Source organism: Nicotiana tabacum, chromosome 15 (assembly GCF_000715075.1).
Source record: "Nicotiana tabacum cultivar K326 chromosome 15, ASM71507v2, whole genome shotgun sequence".
Classification (NCBI taxonomy): Eukaryota; Viridiplantae; Streptophyta; class Magnoliopsida; order Solanales; family Solanaceae; genus Nicotiana; species Nicotiana tabacum.
In genome coordinates, this window is record NC_134094.1 from 129,275,413 (window position 1) to 129,293,878 (window position 18,466).

The 18,466-nt window shown below is 37.9% G+C and overlaps 1 protein-coding gene and 1 pseudogene across 1 annotated transcript; both read left to right on the forward strand.

Moving 5' to 3' along the window:
- Positions 1 to 1,119: 1,119 nt before the first annotated feature.
- On the forward strand, positions 1,120 to 4,593 carry LOC107813426 (chalcone synthase G-like; annotated as a pseudogene).
- Positions 4,594 to 12,948: 8,355 nt separating this feature from the next.
- LOC107813428 (uncharacterized) lies at positions 12,949 to 17,928 on the forward strand. The gene is made up of 3 exons (XM_016638702.2): positions 12,949 to 13,372; positions 13,849 to 16,815; positions 17,371 to 17,928. Exons 2-3 carry the CDS (start codon positions 13,872 to 13,874, stop codon positions 17,718 to 17,720), a joined length of 3,294 nt encoding a protein of 1,097 aa, XP_016494188.2. The 5' UTR covers positions 12,949 to 13,372; positions 13,849 to 13,871; the 3' UTR covers positions 17,721 to 17,928.
- Positions 17,929 to 18,466: the final 538 nt, after the last annotated feature.

An 18,466-nucleotide genomic window follows, 5' to 3' on the forward strand; every position in this document is an offset into this window, starting at 1 on the left:
CCAGAAATAATATTCACGAAAAATAATAATAACACAAGAGAGTAACAACGATACCAACTTTTTTAACTAGGTAAATACAATACCCCGAGAGGAGCAATATTACCACTATAATATTACAACTTAGTAGTGTCAAGAGACTACTATAATTTTGAAAGAAATAACACTCTTTATTTAAAACACATCACTATAATATTACTGTCACTCACTATTTATCTCACAGACAACAATCTGTGGATTACTCTCACTACTTTGCTTTCTGCTTAACTTCTCTTTGTTTTGGTATGTTTTAAATGAGGCAACATCCTCCCCTATTTATAGTTGAACGAATGCTCACCAAAACCAATCAAAATCTATTCTGTTGCCTACTTGCCAATTTACAAGATTGCAGATTGGTTACAACCGTCCAAGTTTACAGCAGCCCACTCTTCTTTATTTCAACCAATCACATCTTTTTTAAGTTTTATACTGTAATGTAATGCAAACAACTTTTAAATAATATTTATGTTAGTTTAAAAAGTCTCACTAATACAAGAAACACGCGCAACGCACATACACTAACTAAGATATGTAAATAAAGTTCAAGTGCCATATCAAGGATTTCAGTTACCTCATACCAGTTAGTCAACATGTCACAGATGGTGCAGAGACATTGTTGAGGATTATTATCCATCTTACATACTGTGCGTATTATGGCGCTAAAAAATAGACGGCTAGTCTGTCGATTCTGTAAAATTTTAAAAAATAAAATAATTTGGCATTTCCTGCCACATGGTCAACAAAAATTTTTGTACCAACGAACTCTATAGGAAAAAAGGCTATTTTTTTAGTAGTGTCGCTATCTTGATATCAACCTTAGGTTTAGCATGCTCTCTACTATGTTAAAAAGCTCCATCCTTTTACCTTTCACGCTTTCACCTCCTATGGTGTGGGGGGTTTTGGCTAGACCCCTACCTTGTCTATTATATAAACAAAAAGTACAACAGAGGGGACATAAATCTTACCTCTTGGATGCCTTTTCTACTGTAAAAAAGGAAGAGTCTATGGGGGAAAATACAGTTATTAGACCTTTTCCTCTCAATATACACAGAGTTAACTTACAAAAAAAAATCGATTTTTCATATCTAATTCTAAATGATGGAACTTGCCACATATCCATGAAGAAAGGACCCTTGGCAGCTCTTGGAACTTGCTGGAAATCAGTGTGAATGATGCCTTCAGTGGATGTACTAGCCTCTTTGGCAAACCAATCTGCCACCTGATTTGCTTCATGAAAGCAATGGTTGACAGATGCATTAGCCTTTTCCAGCATATCAATGAGGTCTTCAATCTCCTTTCTTAGAATGTTGTTGTCCAGATTTTTGTTTCGCAGCATGTCATGAATCACCATAGAGTCGATTTAGACCATGAAGTTGGTGATTCCTTTGTTTATACACCATTCACATCCAAATTTAATGGCCTTCAGTTCTGCCCCATTGCTGCTACTATAGTCAATAGGTATCGGGAAGGCCATGATAAAACCTCCTTCCCCGTCTCTCAGAATTCCTCTAATCTCTGCTTTCCCATTCTACCTGTTAAAGCTCCCGTCAGTTTTCAATTTCAATTTTACTTGACGAGGCATCTCCCATAGCACACTTCTCCATATTGGTATAGGTTTCAGTCGCTCAGTCATCTCACAAGTTTTATACCAAAGATTTTGAGTCGTAAGAGAGGGATATTTCCTATTAATCGCAACCTTAGTGTTCCAGATAATCTGCGACTTCATCTTGTATTGCACAATTTCTTTCCATCCCCAAATTTGCAAGAAGTATAACTTCTCCACAATTCCCAGCATATTGCAATTGGTATGATGTGTAATGTCATTTTATGGACCACATTCTTTGGTTTCCTCTGCCACCATTGAGCAAGAACACTACTAATGGAACCAAAATTATGCTGGATTCCCAGAGGATTTCCAAAGAATCTCCATAAGTTACTAGCCGCCTCACTATCAATGTAAACATGATGCATGCTTTTAAATTGCGGTGTATTGCAGCAATTGCACTTTGAAACTTGTTGATTACCAAACTTCCTAATGATGTCATCAAAAGGGAGTTTCTTCCGAATCATTCTCCAAACTAGGAAGGACATTTTGAAAGGGATACAATCATGCCAAACCTTACCAACCAAGGGGTTTTTTCTGTTTAGTAGCTCTAATCATCTGCTTAGAGTAGTGCCCATTCTCTTTTAGACTCCAAATTGCAAGGTCATTTTGATTATGTCTTCCTCTTGTAATGTTCATGACATGTTGAACAATATGATTGGGTAGCAATTGTTCCAATTTGTCATTATTCCACCCCTTGTTTCTGAAAAAATGTAAGACTTGCACTTTACCAGAGGTGTTAGTATGATTAACCACTTTAGCTAGTGGTTCTTTTACCTGTCCAATTGTCCTACCAAAAGCTGTAGTTCCCTGTGTTAATATTCCAAAGAATATTTTTTCAGCTTTGTCTCTCACATGAAGAAGAGACCAAATCTTGGAATCTAACTCGACCCCAAAAGTTAGCTCATGATGTGAGAATTGTCTAACGCGTATAAAGAGACCAAATTTTCATTCCATACCCGATCTGGGAACTCACCAATCATTGAAGAATAATTGTTCTGACTGAGCCATTCCTCCATCTGATCCCACAACTGTCACCAACAAAATGCCAAGCCTTTTCCATATCTCCTTCCACAAACAAATGTCTCTTGGTGGCCACAACCTACTCCTACACCTCCTATATATGGACAAAAGTTTCCACTCTTGATCAAAAAACCACTATTTGTTTCGCATAATTATAAATGGCCACTGTTATGGAATTTCGTAGGGCACAACGGGCCGAGGGGCCGGCCACTGTGTTGGCCATTGGAACAGCCAATCCTTCCAATTGTTTCGATCAAAACACCTATCCTGACTATTTTTTTCGTGTCACTAACAGTGAGCATAAAACTGAGCTTATGGAGAAGTTTAAGCGCATGTGTAAGATAATTTACTTTCCTTTTTGTAGTACAATCCATTTTAATTAACTTTTTGTTATCGTCATTGCACAATTTCAACTATTCCAAGTGTTTTTCAGTAAAGATTTTTCCTTTTCCTTTTCTTTTTATATATTTGTAACCAACCATTGAGTATAAGCAGTGTTGCATGTGATATGTTTTTCGCGATCGATGTTAACTTAATCCTTAACAATTTTCCTAAATGAATTGAACACAACACAGGACAATCTTGCTCCGCTTAACATAGGACTTTCGGCTATGTGCAAAATATGAAAATATCACACAAATGTATGGGTATATTAAGGGGATTATAAACATTTGAATAAGTGTATGTATTACTTTAAAATTTTGGATTGAATACGACCACTTTCATCTACGGGGAGGCAGATGCTGTGGCGGATACACTGTTTTTTAAATAAATTGTCTTCTTTTAGCAAAAATAAAAAAATAAAAGAAATGTCTTTAGCTGAATCAGTATGATTAAGCATTTCAATAATGAGCACCTATATAGGAGCATATTAGTGAACCTTGCACCTTAGAAATATGTTGGGTGTTAATGTCGGTTTATATTTTCCATATGTTGTAGGTGAGGGATCAATGATTAAAAAGAGGTATTTGCACTTAACAGAGGAAATCTTGAAAAAGAATCCTAATATTTGTGAATAAAAAGCACCTTCCTTTGATGCTAGGCAAGAAATTGCGATTGTTGAAGTACCAAAACTTGGCCAGAAAGCTGCAGAAAGTGCCATCAAAGAATGGGGCCAGTCCAAGTCCAAGATTACTCATTTGGTCGTTTGCACCACTACTAGTGTGGAGATTCCGGGGGCTGACTACCAACTCACTAAACTTCTTGCACTTAGTCCATCAGTCAAGCGACTCATGATGTACCAACAAGGTTGTTTTGGTGGTGGCGCTGCTCTACGATTAGCCAAAGACTTGGCCGAGAATAACAAGGGCGCTCGGGTCCTTATTATTTGCTCAGAAATCACTGTGCTCAGCTTTCATGCCCCAAGTGACACCGAGTTAGATGTTTTGGTTGGACAAGCCCTCTTTGGTGATGGGGCATCAGCTGCCATTGTTGGTTCAGATCCAATTATAACGGTAGAAACGCCTTTGTTTGAGATTATATTCGCGACCCAAACTCTTCTACCAGACACTGGACATGCAATCTATGGTAACCTCAGTGAGGCTGGGCTAGTAGCCCATATACATAAGGATGTTCCACTACTAATCTCAAAAGATATAGAGAGAATCCTAGAGGAAGTATTCCGGCCTTTCGGAATTTCTGATTGGAACTCCATATTTTGGGTAGTTCATGCTGGTGGACGTACAATTTTAGATCAAATTGAAGTAAAGTTGGGCCTAAAGCCTGAAAAACTCAAGGCTACAAGGCATGTCATGAGTGAATATGGGAACATGGGCAGTGCTTGTGTTTTGTTTGTTTTGGATGAGATGAGGAAAGCCACTATCAAAAAAGGGTTAGGCACCACTGGTGAAGGGCTAGAGTGGGGCGTGCTTTGTGGTTTTGGACCTGGGCTAACTATTGAGACAATTGTCATTCACAGTATCTCTATTTAGGTTTCAAGTTTGAATTGTTTCTTTGATTTAAATTTCTGTTGTTGCTACATTATGTAATTTTTCTGCACCAGTTGTACAGTTTCGTGGGAAATCTCATGCACTGTCATATGTCACTCATATCTTGCAATAACTGACGTTATCAGATGAAAATACAGTTCATATATACCCACTTTTGGGGTCACCATTTGAAGTTTTACACGCATTACATAAAATTTTGAAAGTATACCTGCTCGGATTTGAAGTAGTTCAATCTCTTCAATGCAACTTCGGAAATCATATCTGAAGTTCTTCTATCTTTCAAATGCAACTTTAGAAATTCGAATTTTAAGTAGTTCAATCATTTCAATGCAACTTCAAAAATCAGATATGAAGTTATTCTATCTTTCAAATGCAACTTCAGAAATCTTAATCTTAAGTAGTTCAATCTATTGAATGCAACTTCAGATTTTGAATATTATTCAAACATAAACTTATTTTTCGAATTTCAACAATCCAATACACGATGCAATTCTCAAATCTACTCCAAATGAGTTTAAATATCATAAAGAACAAATCTCAATCATCAAATTATTAAAACAACAAGTTTAACAAATTCATTTTGCAATTAAGAAGAAGCAGAAATTATAAGTACAAAGAAGAAGAAAATAACGGTAAAGAAGAAGAGAAAAATGTATTTATTTGAAGTTATCCAAAAATTGATATCAGTTAAATTTTTTGTAAAAATGAGTACAAATTTTGAGCCACATGAAAATCTCACGGTCATCAAGATAAGATAAATGGTTAATTTGTGGACCATTTGTGTTATATAAGTTGTTCAAAGACCTTGAGAGAACATCAAAAGCTATAATAAATAGATAAAGAAAATATGGGATTTCCTTGTTTGAGATCCCTGGTAGACTTGAAAAAACCTTTTCTATTCCCACTTATAATAACAGAATACCAATTATTTGAAATCAAATTCCAAGTAATGTGCATCCGTTTTTCAGAAAATAATATAATTTGAAATGCTATATAGCAGTTCTGTTGTTCTCTACAACAACAGTGAGTAAGATGAACAGTGTTTAGATTGGCTATTAAACTCCTCGAATCAGTTTTTAAATTCTTTGTAGCTTTTTTATTGTTTGGCAAAGTCAAAAATTACTTAAAATAAGTTAAAAACTGCCTAAAACAAGCCAAAAACAATAAGTCAGACAATCTCAACTTATTATTTTTTGGCTTAAAAGTTATTTTTGCTTAAAACCCCCCTTTTTTTTTAAGCTAATCCAGGATCCATCCAATATGTACTTAAACAGAGGCAAATACCATTATGGCCCTAATACAGTAACTATTTTCAAAGACAGGACTGATCAGACGTGTCAAGTGGAAGCTATTTTTACCTTTTATTGTGGGTTGATTTAGGTTTGATCAATTATTTCTTTGCTTTTCATTTCTTTTGTTCGCTACATTATGTATTTGTCTGTTTACAATTGCAAATAATTGGGCAATTTACAGTAAGTCCTTTGCCTGAAAGGTAAAGTAGTACTACTATCTTACTACTACAACTTTGCACTGCATATTTTTCATTGGACAATATGCAGAAGTAATATGTGACGTGTAGGACATAGCTAATTTTCTTACGGTAAAATATCATTTTTAGCTCGCGGCCAAAATTATTTATATTTGGTAGTCGAAAAAATATATAAAAATTATATATTTTTTGTATATATACAGAAATGTATATATATTTTCTCTTTTGAATCACTTATCGTAATATTAGAGCCTCCCCCCCCCCCCAAAACGGTAACCTTCAGTAGCACCCCAGTAGCGACACTTCGGCATCTGCTGCTTTGCCGTCACCGTCGTCGCCGCAGGTGCTGTTACAGGTAAGTCCACTTCTCTCTTTCCAGCCTCTCTCTCTCCCACTCTCTTTCTCTTTCTCTTTCTCTCTCCTTCTTCTTTTCTCCTTTTCTCTCTCTCTCTTCTTTCTCTTCTTTTCCGTTCTTGTTGCCGGAGTCGGGACATGCGTGTTCCAGGCGAGTTGCTGCAACTCTAGCGACCCTTGATTTCCGGCGACCCTTCTAGTTTTGCTTTTTCAGGCGACCCCCGCTCCATCTTCTTCTTCCCCTCTCTCTCTTTCCCTTTCCCTTTCTCTCTCCCCCTCCCTTGTGTGTGTGGGGGTGCGTCTGTTTCTTTGGACAGGTGCAGCTTCTTCCCGGCGAGGACGGACTATTTTTCGGTGTGTTCAGATTGCCGGCAAGTTTCGTAAATTCCGGCGACTTCTGAACAGCTTTCCGGCGGGACACAGCAGGACTTGCCAGTGCTCTTGAGCAGATCCGACACACTTCAGGAAAACTTGCTCTAGGTTCTTTCATTCTATATCTGGTACTCGTGGTATCGGTATTTTATTATTATTTTTTCTGCTCGCGGGAGTTGGTACCTCCCATTTTCCAGTTTTTCTTTGTTGTGTGAGTTAAATTGCTGGCATCTTACCTCGTACTAGTTTATTTACCGTATTAGTGTGCCTATTGTTGCAACTTGTATTCTTCTGATTTGGTCTGTTGCCTTGTGTGATAGTGATTCCCCTTATTCTGCCGTAGGTATAGTGGCTGTGGTCTGGGATGGTCGAGTGAGGTCATGTCCTCGGAGGGAACGGGGGGTGGGGTGGGAGGTAGGGCAGTGTTTAGGGGGTGGGACGGGAGGCAAGGGAGGTAAAGGGAACAAGGGTGTCTGTAGGTTGAGAATTGGGTCATGGAACGTAGGTACATTGACGGGTAAATCTATAGAGTTGGTGAAGATCCTCCAGAAGAGGAGGGTCAATATAGCGTGTGTCCAGGAGATAAGGTGGGTAGGGTCGAGGGCGAGGGACGTGGACGGGTATAAACTTTGGTACTCAGGAGTCCAGAAAGGTAAGAATGGAGTGTGCATCTTGGTGGATAGGGAACTTAGAGAGTCTGTGGTTGAGGTTAGAAGAGTGAAAGATAGATTGATAACTATTAAGTTGGTGGTTGGAGAGTGCACCCTAAACATCGTTAGCGCATATGCGCCGCATGTGGGCCTAGATGAGGAGGTTAAACGGCGCTTCTCGGAAGGGTTAGATGAGATTGTGCGCCAAGTTCCGCATGCTGAGAAGCTATTCATAGGAGAGGATTTCAATGGACATATTGGGTCGACCGCAGGTGGTTATGGCGAGGTGCATGGAGGCTTCGATTTTGGGGAGAGGAACGGAGGAGGTACATCGTTGTTGGATTTCGCTAAGGCTTTTGGGTTGGTGATTGTGAACTCTAGCTTTTGGAAGAGGGAGGGGCATTTGGTTACTTTTCAAAATGCGGTGGCGAAGACCCAGATTGACTATCTCCTCCTCAGGAGGTATGACAGAGGGTTGTGCAAGGATTGCAAGGTGATTCCGGGTGAGATACTCGCGACGCAGCATAGGCTCTGAGTGATGGACGTTGGTATTATGTTAAAGAGGAGGAAAAGGTCTACTCGAGGAAGACCGAGAATCAGGTGGGGAGCCTTAACTAAGGATAAAGCCCAAGCATTGGAGAGGCGGTTGTCGGCTATGGGAGCTTTGAGGAGCAGTGGTAACGCGAGCACTATGTAGTCAGCGACAATAGACTGTATTAGGGAGGCTATGAGAGAGGTGTTAGGGGTCTCGACGGGCGTCTCTGGTGGGCACAAAGGAGACTGGTGGTGGAATGAAGTGGTCCAAGGTAAAGTGGAAGCAAAGAAGGCGGCGTACCTGAAGTTAGTGGGAAGCATAGGTGAGGAGGAGAGGCGAGTGTGCATGGAGAGGTATAAGGCAGCTAGGAAGGAGGCTAAGCTGGCGGTCACAGAGGCTAAGACTGCGACTTATGGTCGTATGTACGAGGAATTGGGGGAAAAGGTGGGGAGAAGAAGTTATTTCGGCTAGCCAAGTTGAGAGAGAGGAAGGCTCGGGATTTGGACCAAGTGAGATGCATCAAGGACGAAGATGGTAGAGTATTGATGGAAGATGCCCAGAATAAGAGGAGATGGCAGACTTACTTTCATAAACTTCTGAATGAAGAAGGGGATCGAGATATTGTGCTAGGCGATTTGGAGCATTTTGAGAGTCACCGTGACTTTGGGTACTGCAGGCGTATCGAGGTTGAGGAGGTCGTGGGAGCTATGCGTAAGATGAGTAGGGGCAGCGACCGGGCCAGACGAGATTCCGGTAGAATTTTGGAAGTGTGTGGGGAGAACAGGTTTGGAGTGGTTGACTAGGTTGTTTAATATTATTTTTAAGGGGAAGAGGATGCCGGATGAGTGGAGGTGGAGTACGGTGGTTCTATTGTATAAGAACAAAGGTGATATCCAGAGTTGTAACAATTATAGGGGTATCAAATTACTGAGTCATACCATGAAAGTATGGGAGAGGGTGGTTGAAGCGAGGGTGAGGATGACAGTGTCTATATCCGACAATCAGTTCGGGTTCATGCCGGATCGTTCGACTACAGAAGCTATACACCTTGTTAGAAGGTTGGTGGAACTATACAGAGAGAGGAAGAAGGATCTGCACATGGTGTTTATTGACCTAGAGAAAGCGTATGACAAGGTTCCTAGAGAAATTCTCTGGAGATGCCTGGAGGCAAAAGGTGTATTAGTTCCCTACATTATGGCGATTAAGGACATGTATGATGGGGCTAAGACTCGGGTTAGGACAGTAGGAGGCGAATCTGAGTATTTTTCGATTGTAATGGGGTTACACCAAGGTTCTGTGCTCAGTCCGTTCTTATTCGCCCTGGTGATGGATGCGTTAACACACCATATTCAAGGGGATGTGCCATGGTACATGCTATTCACCAATGACATAATTCTGATTGATGAGTCGCGAGTCGGTGTTAATGAGATGCTGGAGATTTGGAGACAGGCTCTTGAGTCTAAGGGTTTCAAGCTGAGCAGGACGAAGACGGAATACCTGGAGTGTAAGATCAGCGCTGAGCCAGGGGAAGTGGGCATGGATGTGAGGCTTGATTCGCAGGTCATCCCTAGTAGAGGCAGCTTCAAGTACCTTAGTTCGGTTATCCAGGGGGGAGGGGAGATCGACGAGGATATCATACACCGTATTAGGGTAGGATGGATAAAGTGGAGGTTAGCATCTGGAGTCCTGTGTGACGAGAGAGTGCCACCGATACTCAAAGGTAAGTTTTATAAAGCGGTGGTTAGACCGGCCATGATGTATGGGGCTGAGTGTTGGCCCGTTAAAAACTCACATATCCAAAAGATGAAAGTAGGAGAAATGAGGATGTTGCAGTGGATGTGCGGGCACACTAGGATAGATAAGATTAGGAATGATGATATTCGGGAGAAGGTACATGTGGCTCCCATTGATGACAAGATGCGGGAAACGAGGCTTAGATGGTTCAGACATATTCAGAGGAGAAGCTCAGATGCTCCGGTACGGAGGTGTGAGCAGCTGGTTGCGAAGGGCACGAGAAGAGGTAGAGGGCGGCCTAAGAAGTATTGGGGAGAGGTGATCAGGCAGGATATGGTGAGGCTCCAGATTTCCGAGGACATGACACTTGATAGGAAGATGTGGAGGTCGAGTATTAGGGTTGTAGGTTAGGAGGTAGTTGAGTCGTGCCTTACTTCGTACCATTGTGGGACTAACAATATAGGGTTTTTGTCTAAGATAGCTAGTGGCAATGTTGTGGCTTACTATTTCGCTTTTCAGTGCATGTCCTATTTACTAGCTATCGCTTTTGCTTTGCATCTTTCTTCTAGATTTCATGGTGTTCCTATTTTTCTTATGATTATTGTGGTGATACTAATATTTACTAATATTGTCTCCCTTTGCTTTGCATCTTTCTTCTGGATTTCATGGTATTCCTATTTATCCCATGATTGTTGTTGTGATACTAATATTGTCCCCTTTTTGTCCTTTTGTCTTTTTTTTTTTACCAGAGGGTCTTTCGGAAACAGCCTATCCACTCCTTTGGGGTAGGGGTAAGGTCTGCGCACACACTACCCTCCCAAATCTCTATTAGTAAAATTTTACTGGGTTGTTATATATATATATATATATATATAATTGACTATTATTTTGAGAGCAACTACATAATGTCATTTTTCATGTTCTCTTATAGCACATAAATAAGTCAAAGGATATATGTAAATTTGTAACTCCGTTGAAGAAATTGAAAGAAAGAATAAGTGAGCTATGTAAAGATTCAGACATAGTGGCATGTTCCATACAGGAGAATTAGATGGGAAACATTACTCATACCTTTTTTTATCCATATACGTAGGTAGGGCGGCAAATGAGCGGGTCGGGACGGATCGGATATAGGCGGATCGAAAGAGGGTAATTTAAAAAATGGATAAATTATCCTATCCGACCCATATTTAATACGGATAAAATAACGGGTTAACCGGCAGATAACATGGATATTCATATTATCCATGACTTCTTGAATATGATCACTATTGGGAGATTTCTTAGTCTTCCAAACTTGAGTAACCCCTAATTTGAGGTTTTACAAATGTAAAAGTTAAACCCATTAGTTATTCATTAATTGTCTATTTTTAAGTGGATAATATGATTCTTATCCATATTTGATCCGTTTTTAAATAGTTCATTATCCAACTCATTTTTTAATGAATAATATGGGTGAATAACTGTTTTCTTTTAACCATTTTGCCACCATTATACGTGGAGATGAGAATTAATAATTCACCTTGGTTTTGGTACTTGATGGACCACATTATCTTGAACCAAAAAAATTAGTATAAACCTCCTAAAAATGTGTTTGGCAATAATAAATTGAGTACTATCCGCGTTAATGATGAAATTGTCGGCGTAGTTTAGGTATATCTTATCTTATTAATTATCCAAAAGATTAAATAAATAAATATATTGTGGTTCGTGTTGACTAAAATTAGTACTACTATTTACTTTAAATGACTTCCTTACCCTTGTTTACTTCTTAAGTAATATAAATGTCATATTTATGGACAAAATTGAGCTTTAACACTGATTTCGAATTAAAACAATTCGATTTTTTTTTCACAACCGAATGTGGTACAAAAGGTTACGTTACAACTGAAGATATTCAAAAGGGAGATTTTTTTTTTTTTTTTTGTGTAACGTTTCATCTTCAAAATATCCTTACCTAAGAATGAAAATAGCGTACGTAAACTTCACCTTGCTATGACCATGATGATTAGATTTCTTATTTATGGTAAGAAGGGGGCAGAATACATGGGATTCATAATTTAAATTTGATGAGTTTAATTTTAAAATTTTATAACCGAATTCATTAGAATTATGAATTCCAAATTTAATATTTATTAAAATATTAATAGTTCTTTAAATATATATTTCATCAAACATGAGCTCTATCCGCCCTGAAGAATGGTACTCACGTCGCAATTCTAAATATCGTTGTTTACCTACTTTATTTGGCTAATATAAGAGAGAAAAATTAATGGGAATTCCGGAATTGTTCCAGTGTAATTCTTGTATCCATTGAATAGCTTCTTGGTTTACAGCTTGTTTGGATGGTTGTTATGTATCGTTCATAATGTATCGTATAGTATTATATTATATTGTATTGTATAATATTGTATCATTTTGATATATATAATGTTTGGATATATTGTATTGTTTGTCGTCGTTCATGCACCAACAATATGAAGAATAAACTTGCAATATTATAAAGAAAAAATAAGATACGAGATAGAATTATTATATAAAAAAGTAAGGTAAAAGATAAAATATGATTATTTAATAATAAGGAAGAGCAAGAGGAAAGAAAAAAATTAGGTAACGACGCTATCACACCAAATTGGACATTCCATAAAGTGATACTTTTAATCGTTACGTAACATTTATCAATACGATACAATAAAATTTAAGCAACAATCAAAACAAATATTGTATTTAAAGTAATAATACGATACAATACAGCGACTATGAAATCCTTAAATTTCGTATGATTTCGTAGGATTCTTAGAGCCCGTTTGGCCATGAATTTTTTTTAAATATTTTCTAAAATTTTTTATTTTTTTCGAAATCAGTGTTTCGCCATAAAATTTTCAATTTTCACTTGAAGATGAATTTTGAAATTTTTTAAAAATTTGAAAAACTCAAAAAAACTATTTTTCAAAATTTTCTTCACAAAAATTCAAAAACAATCCAAAATTATATTCATCTCAAAACATAACTCTAATTTGCAAACGTCCACTTAGTACAATTTTCTTGTCCACCAAGTACCTAAACTTTAAAAGAAAGGACCGAAAGAAGAACCAAGTAAAAACAAAGAACCTGTCCTAATCTCAGAAGTCGAAACGAATATTTTTCTGGAAAAGTGAATGGAAAATGCCTAAAAAGTTTTCAGTTAATCAACTCTTTCAATAGAGAGGGAGAGAGAGGGAGAGAGAGATACAAAATGATTGAGATAGAGTGACAGTCAACGTAAACTATAATACTAAAGTAAAGGGTATTAGAACCTTCCCATAAAAACATTACATTAGATTTTTTCCATGCTTTTTTTTTTGGCTTGTTCCATACATAAAGTTTGAATCTTTTTACCCCTTTTTCCCCTTTCACAAATCTTGAATATAAATGGGAAGATCCCTCCCATTCTTGGAAAAAAAGTAGGAGCTTGTAGTTTTTATATACGGAGTATAAAAGTCTTTGCTTTAAACTTCCCATTTCAAGATTCCATGTTTTTTTCTGTATCATTATCAAAAGGAATCACTTGAGAATCTTAGTTGTCTTTGCTCTTCTGGGATGTGGGGTCTCTAGCATTTTGAAGAAGTGATGCACAAAAGCCTAGAGGTAATGCTAAAGCTTTGATCTTTCCATGGATTTTCTTTAAATAGTTGACTTGTCAATCTAGCATATTGGCTTATTCCTTAATATTTGCTGGAGTTTGTGGGCAATTCTGAATTTTTGGGAGTTCTTTGAAATGGTTAATTCATCAATATTTAGGATATTTATTTGTACTGGACCTTGCTTTGCTTTGTCATAGGTTGTCTTGTCCAGAGGCAGATTGAGCATTTAAATTTGATGGGTTCAAACTTTATGTGCTTACTATTGGACCATTGCACTATTGAAATTATGAGCTCAACTTTAACATTTTTTAAATTTTAGTAACTTTTCACACACACACACATATATATTAGGTTCAGTTGAATCTATTGACTATATGCTACATCTGCCACTGGTCTTGTCGAGGTTGTTTTCTATATATAGCTGATTCATCTGCTTTGTCTTGATGATTGAAGCTGTGGGATATTCTCTAAATTTTACAGGTGACTTATTGAAACTTGTTGTAATGTCTGGAGTATTTGACTGTAGAAGTGGCCTAATTCTGATATGGATGGTTTTCTTGTTGGTTTCTATGATGTTGGTTTATCCTGTAGAAGGATTGAATGCTGAAGGAATGTACCTACTTGAGTTGAAGAAGAATATAAGGGATGAGTTTAACTATCTTAGGAATTGGAATTCTAGTGATGAGACACCATGTAAGTGGAAAGGTGTAAATTGCACTTCTGATTATAATCCAGTTGTGCAAATTCTTGATCTGAGGTCTATGAATCTTTCAGGCACTTTGAGTTCTAGCATTGGTAGTCTTGTATGTTTAACCATTCTTGACTTGTCGTACAATGAATTCACTGGAAATATTCCGAAGGAAATAGGGAACTGCTCGAAATTGCAGAGTCTCCAACTCAATGATAATGATTTTTATGGCCAGATTCCTGCTGAATTGTATAAGCTTTCTCATTTGAAAGAGTTAAATTTGTTCAATAACATGATATCTGGTCCTATTTCAGAGGAGTTTGGGAAACTCTCTTCTCTAGTTTCTTTTGTTGCATATACCAATAACCTCATTGGTCCACTCCCTCGATCACTTGGGAATCTGAAAAAACTTATAACGTTTCGAGTGGGACAGAATTCACTTACTGGAAGCTTACCCGCGGAGATTGGTGATTGCCTGAACTTACAAGTTCTTGGTCTTGCACAAAATAATCTAGGAGGAAATATACCTAAAGAGATCGGTATGCTTAGTAGTTTGAAACAACTTGTACTTTGGGACAATCAATTATCTGGCTATATTCCAAAGGAACTTGGAAATTGTACAAAACTTGAACTATTTGCTTTATACCAGAACAACCTGGTTGGAGAAATTCCTGTTGAGATAGGTAAGCTCAAATTTCTCAAGAGGTTATACCTATACTGGAATGGATTAAATGGTACTATTCCAAGGGTTATTGGAAATCTTTCTTCGGCGATAGAAATTGATTTCTCAGAAAACTATCTAATTGGAGAAATACCGACTGAGTTCAGTCAAATAATGGGCCTGAAATTGTTGTATCTTTTCCAAAACCAGCTCAAAGGTGTCATACCTCAAGAACTTACTAGTTTAAAAAACTTGGAACGTCTTGATCTGTCGATTAACTACTTAACAGGACCTATTCCATTTGCCTTTCAGTATTTCACTGAATTGGTTCAGTTACAGCTCTTTCAGAATTCTTTAAGTGGTAGTATTCCCCAACTTCTCGGGATTTATAGCCGGCTTTGGGTTGTTGATTTATCTAACAACTACCTCACAGGAACAATTCCTCCAAATATTTGTAGGAATTCCAATTTGATTTGGCTAAATCTTGGTTCAAATAACCTGCACGGAGACATTCCACCTGGTCTTATTAACTGTGTCTCGTTGGTACAACTTCGTCTTAATGGCAACTGGCTACAAGGGAAATTTCCTTCTGATGTGTGCAAATTGAGGAATTTATCTGCTCTTGAATTAGGACAGAACACGTTCGGTAGTTTAATACCTCCTGAGATTGGAAACTGTCAAAATTTGCAAAGACTTGATTTATCAGGCAACTATTTCACACATGAATTGCCAAATGAGATAGGGAATCTTCAAAAACTTGTAACTTTTAATGTCTCATCTAACTTACTGACTGGTCAAGTACCACGAAAAATTCTGCAATGTAAGGCGCTACAACGACTTGATCTCAGCAAGAACAGCTTTATTGGTGCTATACCTGATGAAATTGGAAAACTGGCGCAGCTAGAACGCCTTTTGGTTTCAGAAAATAAGTTTTCTGGAAAGTTACCAGCAGCATTGGGGAGGCTTTCACGTTTGACTGAGCTGCAGATGGGTGGAAATTCATATTCAGGTGAAATACCATCAGAATTAGGTAATCTTACTGGTTTACAGATCGCGATGAATCTTAGTTACAACAATCTCTCTGGTACAATGCCACCTAAGCTTGGCAATCTTATTCTACTAGAGTATCTCTATCTCAACAATAATCATCTCACTGGTGAAATACCGATCACATTCCAATACCTGACCGGTCTAATGGGCTGTAACTTTTCATACAATAACCTCACCGGTCCACTGCCAGATATACCGCTGTTTCAAAATATGGATGTCAGTAGCTTTATTGGAAACAAAGGTCTTTGCGGGGGGCTTCTAGGTGAATGTAATGAATCTCCATCTTTAAATTCTGATCCTGTAGTCGAAAGTGCAGGTGCTCCTAGAGGGAAGATTGTTACTGTTATTGTTGTGGCTGTTGTTGGTGGGATTTCTCTTGTTTTGATTTTAGGTGTTTTATATTTGATGAAGCGGAATCCAGTTCAGATGGTCGGATTCATAAAAGACAATGATGCGTCATTTCCAGGTTCGGGCATATATTTCCCTCCCGAAGAGGAATTCACTTTCCAAGACTTGGTTGACGCGACAAACAATTTTCATGACAGTTATGTTGTTGGAAGAGGAGCCGTTGGGACGGTTTACAAGGCCGTGATGCAGTCTGGGAAAACGATTGCGGTTAAGAAGCTGGCTTCTAACAGAGAGTGTAATAACATAGAAAAGAGTTTCCGAGCAGAGATTACAACACTGGGAAAGATCAGGCATCGTAACATTGTAAAACTCCATGGCTTTTGCTATCATCAGGGTTCTAATCTGCTTCTTTACGAGTACATGGCGAAAGGCAGCTTAGGTGAATTGCTTCATAGTGCATCTTGTAGCTTGGATTGGCCGATACGCTTTATGATAGCTCTTGGGGCAGCTGAAGGCCTTGCTTACTTACATCATGATTGCAAGCCACAGATCATACACCGCGATATAAAGTCCAATAATATATTGCTTGATGAGAAGTTAGAAGCTCATGTTGGTGATTTTGGTCTAGCTAAATTTGTTGACGTGCCTCAAAATAAGTCGATGTCTGCAATTGCTGGATCATATGGCTACATTGCCCCTGGTAAGTACTTTTTCATTCTTTTCATAAAAACCTGCCTAGTATAGCTTGTCTATTGTCTGAAAAATTGTCAAAATACATATTGCTAGGTGGTCCTCATAAGGCTATAAAGTCAGACCTCTCTATAACAGTATCGTTATATAACAGCCATTCATTAAAAAAGCCAAGGTTTTTATGGAACCAATTTCTAAGCTATTTTATAATATATGTTCTCTATAACAACACTTCGCTATAACATCCAAAAATATTCGGAACAAATGAGGCTGTTATAGAGAGGTTTGACTGTATGTTTTCGATACGCGATACTCTTCATGGAAAAATCAGTGAACATACACGTAAAGTTCCACATAAAATTCCTCCCATGAGCTGACTAGTATTTGTTAGTTTTCGTCGTACCGTATAATCTAGCAAACTTTTTCTGACAAGCTTAATCCTTGCCTCAAATAATAAGGTACACTTTTGATGTTCAATTTGAATGTCACTCTAAAAAGATTATGCACTATGTCATGATACGAACAAAACACTATTGTTTTAATGGTTCTGTTTTTTCCATTGCAGAATATGCTTACACAATGAAAGTAACAGAAAAGAGCGATATCTATAGTTACGGAGTTGTCCTTCTGGAGTTACTAACTGGAAAAACATCAGTACAGCCACTAGATGAAGGAGGTGATCTAGTTACTTGGGTGAGACATTATATTCGGGACCATTCGTTAACGCCAGGGATACTTGATAGCCGATTGGATTTAACCGATAAAACTACAGTTAATCATACGCTTACAGTTTTGAAAATTGCATTAGTGTGTACTAGTATGTCCCCAGTTGATCGTCCTTCAATGCGTGAGGTCGTGTTAATGTTGATCGAGTCTGATGAGCTAGAAGGTAACTTCATCTTGTCTCAAGTTTAATCTCCCTCAGAAAAACATAATAACCTGTTAAATGTATAAAATAAAATGCCTTCCTCTAATAAGCTTTCTAGTGCTGGTTCTCCTTGTATTGTATTTTACAGCTAAATAATAGAAATTACCACATATTTCTTACAGTGAAAATGCTGTCTGACTTTGTAGAATGAGTTTGGAGGTGATTAATGCTACTCTGGTTAGTTCACTGTCTTAAGTTTTACAGTATAACGGGACGTTTTTTCGCACTGGCTTTGTGCAAGTATTTATAAAATCTTTGATTACTTATCCAAAAAAAAAAAACATACTTGTTTGGAACTGTGGCATAATTGTAGTTATACTTATCCCAAAAAAGAAAAGTTTTACAGTATAATTAGCCTCTGTGATCTTCTCCGGGGAGCTAGATTTTCAAGGCTGTGAGACAGTCTACAGTATGATCTGTTAGGATATCAAATACTAAATAGAAATATGAATAGAATTGCAGAGGTTATATGTGTTTGTCCTGCTCTAAGTTGCTCGACATGGCAGTTTAGGTGCCACGTGTCGACACAACACTAGTATGGGTGTGGGTATGTGATCCGTACCGAATCTGGTCAAACAATTTTGGGTACTTTGACCACGACGGACGAAAAAATTCGAGACGAGATACAATTTGATTCCTGAAATCAAACCCAAAACTAGGGTAAATTTGAAGAAAATAACACACTTTATTTAGGAAATCAATCATCTACTTATCTACAACTTAAGAATAAAAA

What these genes read in the sequence shown, in the direction of transcription:
- LOC107813428 (XM_016638702.2), top strand. Translation starts at nt 13,872, where the DNA reads ATGTCTGGAGTATTTGACTGTAGAAGTGGCCTAATTCTGATATGGATG. An exon ending in ATATGGCTACATTGCCCCTG is followed by an intron (nt 16,816 to 17,370) that starts GTAAGTACTTTT and finishes TTTCCATTGCAG; the next exon opens with AATATGCTTACACAATGAAA.